General features: G+C 35.5%; 1 protein-coding gene across 2 annotated transcripts in view; it reads left to right on the forward strand.

Annotated features, from left to right (window-relative positions):
* The window catches only part of AUH (AU RNA binding methylglutaconyl-CoA hydratase), a 119,582-nt gene extending 113,991 nt beyond the window's left edge, over window positions 1-5,591 (forward strand). For both annotated transcript variants that reach the window (XM_075079837.1, XM_075079838.1), the window contains 4 exons: window positions 5-192; window positions 1,606-1,656; window positions 3,481-3,528; window positions 4,399-5,591. In XM_075079837.1, coding sequence (XP_074935938.1) covers window positions 5-192; window positions 1,606-1,656; window positions 3,481-3,528; window positions 4,399-4,476 — 365 coding nt within the window. In that variant the 3' untranslated portion in view covers window positions 4,477-5,591. The remainder of the gene's footprint in view (window positions 1-4; window positions 193-1,605; window positions 1,657-3,480; window positions 3,529-4,398) is intronic.
* The last annotated feature ends 565 nt before the right edge of the window (window positions 5,592-6,156 follow it).

Raw genomic sequence — 6,156 nt, forward strand, 5'->3', positions numbered from 1 at the left:
TTAGGGGGGACACAGAGATTACCTCGCACAATTGGAGTGTCTTTGGCAAAAGAACTAATCTTCTCTGCACGTGTTGTGGATGGTGAGGAAGCAAAATCAATAGGATTGATTAGCCATGTGGTAGAACAGAATGAAGCAGGGGATGCTGCATACAGAAGAGCATTAGCTCTGGCAAAAGAATTTTTACCTCAGGTAAAACAAATTATTTTTATTTTAGTTTTTAGTTTTTACCAAACATTAACACTGTTTGAAAAAGAATCAGCTGTATTAAGAAAATCTGTCATGAAGTTATGTATTAAAAAGCCATTCTAGTTATGCGGAGAGCAATCAGAAGTTTTCTGTCCTGTGTATTGAATGGTGTTATTTGGCAATTATTTCATAGTGAAGCAGAAATACTGTCAATCTTCATATATTATGATGTGGTCTCTGTTTGTACTGTGTATTTTGGCTTGCAAGCTTTAAACAAAAAAAGTAGCATAAGGGTTTGTTTTTCAGTAACGCAGTTATCTCAATAGTGTTCTGTTGCTGTTGAACACTTTGGAAGAGAGGCAGAAAAGTCCATATGAAAGTGGACGTATGGCAGTGTAATGGCTATTTTGAAAACATAAAGCTAAAAGTAATTTCAGTATTAAAGCAAAACCCATTTACTAGTGGGAAGTTTGCTTTCTGTCCTTTGTGTGTAAGGTCGGTGAAAGAATTATGCTGTTATTGTCATTCATTCTACATGACATCCTATCTCTGTCTTTCATAAAATAATTGAAATGGGATTGTCTGAATTCCTGTGCTTTAGAACTTGAAAATTTTAATAAGAAGTTTAAGTATGACCCTTACAAGAGTCTTTGTATTAGCTGATTGCTACCTGTTCCCCTGTTGCCATACAGCGCAAGCTGTTCAGAGTAGGAATGGGAGTTTGGAGCTTTTGATAAACCTGCTTTTCAAGTGAAGGGTCCCAGGTAGCAAATTCATAGGAGGCAGAAGAAGAAAAGAATTAGTAAACCACTTTATTGGATCACAAGTGTAACAGCTAAAATTTTTGGAAGTGGAAAATGCGACAGATTATATATGCCATTTAATGTAGGTTATTTGTGTCTTGAACACCCTCATAGAAAGATAAACTTGAAGAATATAGTAAAAATTCTAACATACTGTGATTCTGGAAGGTTGATTTATAGTTACAATTTCACGTTAGAACCAGCTCAAAAGCATTTGACTTTTCCCAAAGCAGCAGGCCACTTCTCTAAAGCAATGTCTGAACATTCCGAAGCTGATGCTGATGGATAGGCACAGGATTGAGACGATTCCCAAAGATGTCCCGCTTGACAAAAGTGGACCCGCTCAGCACCTTTGAAATGTAAACCAAACATACTGCTTTAATTAGGTTCTTCTGAAAACAGTATACTCTCACTTTTTCTCAATATCAAATCTATCAGTTTGGAAGCAAGTGTCTACTGTAGTGATGTAGTTTAGGATACTTGACCTGTTTACTATAAATCTAATAAAAGTCCAAATTCTAGGTCCCAACATAAAATGCTGATGTGCAGACTCATCACTGCATAATCTTATATATTTTGATGAAATATAAATAAGCTTTTTCTTTCATTTTAGGGACCAGTAGCAATGAGAGTTGCAAAACTGGCCATCAATCAGGGAATGGAGGTAAGCATCTGTACTTCCCATAAGAGTATGCAGAAGTCAGGCTGGCAACAGGTCTACAGTGGTGATTTTTTTTCTAGAACTGTTTTTAGTTTTGCGATATATAATCTTTCAAAATATATTTGGTCAAAACTTTTTGAAAGATGAAATGCAATTTTTTTTATGTCTCAGACTCCTGAGACTAGAGTTGATGCTGAATTCCATAATGAGGCTTAGTAACCTCATGTCTGTCCAGGAGTATTCCACTCTGCTAATTATTAATTCTAGAAAGTAAACATAAACTACTATAAGCAAGTCGTATTTCAAATGCTGGGTAGAAAAAACCTCAAAGTCATACTTTGTCAAGGCTGCCAGTGGTCTCAGTGTTTAGTAACCAATAAAGTTAAAGGCCAAAAGGCATGTTATTCATTTCCAATATTTTAATAGAGGTTAGTGTTAAAATTATACCTGGATTCTGATTACCTATTTGATTCTCATTGCCACTCCTTCTTGAACATTATTGACCTAGCTCTAAAGCTTATTAAAATCCAGCCCTGAACACATCTGGACACGAGTTTTACTTTAGGCTTGTGAATCGTCTTGCTGAGCTCAGTAGGACTATTCATATTTAAAGTTAAGCACATGAATAAGCTTTGCACCAAGACACCTTATAGCTAACCTGGGACAAGGGAAAGGGGATCACACCTCATGCAACATCTGAATCCAAGAAGACAAATTTAAGAAAGGTTGTTTTTTCCTTAAAGTCTCAAAAACAACCAGTGACATAACTGAGTTCAGCAAAGCATACCACCAATAAGTTTTGGGCTGAGAACCAAAGTTAGATGTTGTTTTGCAAAAAGTAGGTTTGTTAGGTTTCCACAGCAAGTAATGACGGAATTCAAGATTTACTTCAGTGGTACCCAAGGTTCAAAGTGCTACCAGCTAAATTATCTAGCTACCAGGTATAGAGGACTGAAAGTTCAAAATCATTATGTTTATAGAATTAGGGACAATAGGGTTAGACGGACTCTGAACGATCACGTAGTTCAATCTTGAGGCCCCGAACAAGATCTACCATATCAAAACCAATCAAGCCAAATGTTCATTCAAGCTGTTGTTTCAAACCTTCCATGGCAGAGATTTCATTGCTTCCTTTGGTGATCTCTTGTATAGCTTATCTTCCCTTGACAAATTGCTTGTGGTGCATAGCCACAGTCCTTTCAGTGGTCATGTGGAAGGCTGGTAAGTTCTGCAGCAGCTGATGCTTACGACAGGCAGAGAAGTAGCATGGGGAAGATTCAGCCTTTTCAGCTGTTCAGACCAGCTCACAAATTAAAAAATGTTATTAAAACTAGGTGATGATGCAGGATGGCCAATGGCCTTCTTGTTTTTTTAATTTCAAATCCATTTAAACTTGAATTGATGTTTATTTTGTGGCATGGCATCATCTTCTTGTATGACATTTTGAAGATAACTTGTTTCAGAACAATATTTAAATAATCATGCAGTACATTAAATCTTTCCTCCTGTAGTAAATTAAATTATTACAAATGTGCAAGTAGCTAATGGTTGTTAGTCCAAATGATTTGTAGTGAAGAACATACATTGTTTTGACAGTGTGTTACATACTAATTGTATCACCAAATAAGGAAACTGTTATAGAAGTACTAACCACTCTCACCACGTGGCCGTGTATCATTTCTGTGTTAAAGTAGTGTAGAAGAACTTTGCAGAAGTGTTTTAGTATGTGGCATGTAGAAACACAGGTTTTAAGTTAGTCATCAGGAAATAATATATAGTAAATATACAAAAATACGCTTTTAAAAAATGTTATATTCTTTTCCTCAGGTCGACTTAGTAACAGGTTTAGCAATTGAAGAAGCTTGTTACGCTCAGGTATGTAACTATGATTACAGGAAAAGACCGAGAAAACAGGCTTTGTTGATGCCTGTTATGAAACATGCAGAAATTCAACTGGAAATTGCTCTGTGACTTCTTCTACAAATATTTTGGCACTGTATTTAGACCTTCCTTCTACTTACTCTCTTTTTGAAAGGAATTTAAGGAAGGAGATGTAGTTTAGGACAAAAACATCTCCTTGCCAAGACTGGTAGGTTGAAGGTAGTGAAACACTACCAGCTGTATACTTAGCCAGTCATATGCTGCTGTACATCTAGTCCAAGAACCACCTCGCTTTTGCTTTGTTTTTTGTTGTTTTTTTTTTTTTTTAACATGAAATAGCACGAAGGACACTTCTCTAACATGTGGCACTAATGGCATATGTGCTAACCAACACAGTTGAAGCAAACCTCTTTGCCAGTGAAACATGGGAATTATGTATTTGAGTTTGTATGTGCTTAGAATTAAGAGACAGGTTTGTGATCATAGATACAGAAGCATCAGCATTAGATGCTTATTTTAAACATATGGTGATCAGATTAATAACGTACCCACCCACCCTACCCCACACCCCAAAAAAACCCCAAAACCAAAAAACCCCACACCAAAAACTCAAAAGACAAACCCTGAGGAGTTTCTCACAGTCACCTCTTTGGAGAAAAGATACTCCTCCTTCTCCCAGACTTCTCCCTTTGAAGTGTCTGGGAAATTCCTGTATCTGAGTAGACATTTTAGTTCATTTTCTGTTGTATTATATGTATTATATGTTGCATGCTGGATGCATTGAAGAACTACAATTTGTATGAAAATATTTTTCTTGATATTGTTTTTGGTGTCAATAATGAATTGTTACTCTGCTCATTGCAGACTATTCCAACAAAAGATAGAATTGAGGGTCTTCTTGCATTTAAGGAGAAGAGACCTCCTCGCTACAAGGGAGAATAAAAGAAGTTGATGCCTTTAAAATACAGTGGGATAAAAGTACTGCTATGTGGACCATTAAGGTGCATTTTGCATCTGCGCCTGGAATATCACAACCACCAAAGTAAAAACAAATCATACTGATGTTACATTTTAAATGTGTCCATACTTGTACTGGGCCCAGATAGAAATGTGTGTCAACTCATGCTCATTACGGTTTCTGAAGGTTGATCTGTGTATTGGCAAGGTCACAGGTTCATGCAGCATTTTAAAAATTTCATATGTGTAAAACGTACCATTCCACAACTGAAAAAGCTCTGTAAATTCTTTATATAGACAAAACCTATATGTGATGTTAACTATAAATCTGCTGTATCATTTTATCAAAAGTGACCACTGAACACCAAAAATAAGAAATTGTACAAAATATGCATTAAAACGATTCTGTGTATCAGTAAAAATTATATTGGAGTATGCTACCTGAGTATGTACCTTATTAATAAACCTAAGGGAAGTGAAAAGGATTATTGTTTGGAAAATGTTAAGCTTTATTTATCTGACTTACACTGTTCTAAGTAAAATGAAATTAACTTCAGCACATAATGGTGTCCTTTTGATGAAGTCATTGCCATTATATTCATTTAATTGTATTAAATGAAGACATTTTTGAGGCCAGCCTTTAATTATGCATTCTTGTATGTTAAACCTGGCTTTGTCTTGCATTCTTCCAACATACCATCTGATTAGCCCTGTCTGCTGTGAAGGAACTTTATTTCACCTACCCCACTTATTTTAAATTTTTGATGATTGTTTTAAAGATTGTTGTGCAGGGATGTGACTAATGCGCTCTTAATAAAACTAGAATTCTCTTAATCTCCAGCATATTCCTTTTGCAGGTCCTAATAGTGTATATTTATATACAACAGGGATGATACTGAAATGTTCTTTATTCTGTGGCAGCCTCAGGGTTCTTTTCATGTATTGAAAGAGAAATCCAGTAGGTTACAAGGTGAGAAAACTGTTGTAATTCATACTGTATATTTGCTATGGACATGGCATATATAGCAAATGCCTGGAAATAACCTCTTAGAAAGTATTTTTGTTAACTTGACTGGAAAATAAACATGGCTTAGCAGTCAGATGCTGTCTTTTTATATGAAAACAAATTTCTTCGTGTTTGGTTACCATTGGGTCATGAAACTTGTGCAAGCTCTGCTGTTTCTGCAACATTAACTATGGTCACTGTCCATATCTATGATGATAAAGCAGCTGATCAACATGAAATGACAAGAACTCATTTAAATTCATATTTAGACATATCATTACATGTAAATTGTTTATAACTGGTAGAGCACACACTTTGTTGACTGGTAAACTTGCTGAGTCGATCATTTAATGCATGATAATTTTCCAATAAAGTACCAGTGCTTATTTTGATAGTCATATAAAGCCTAGAGGGTCATTTTCTCCTGTTTTTGAAATGCTAACATGTCATTTTCATTTTTACTGAGTAGGAAATAATTATGTTAATAGGGGAAAAAATATTATGTCTATGCTGATGGGTTTCTGTTTCATAACTTTGATATACAGCCTGGTTATTGAGCTGCCTCTGTTTCTTTAACAAGCACTGATTAAGTAGCTTCTGTGAATGTCTGTTTTAAAAAATCTAATAACTTTAAATACTGTGGCATAAGACTGTATAGA

Source organism: Phalacrocorax aristotelis, chromosome Z (assembly GCF_949628215.1).
Source record: "Phalacrocorax aristotelis chromosome Z, bGulAri2.1, whole genome shotgun sequence".
Lineage (NCBI taxonomy): Eukaryota > Metazoa > Chordata > Aves > Suliformes > Phalacrocoracidae > Phalacrocorax > Phalacrocorax aristotelis.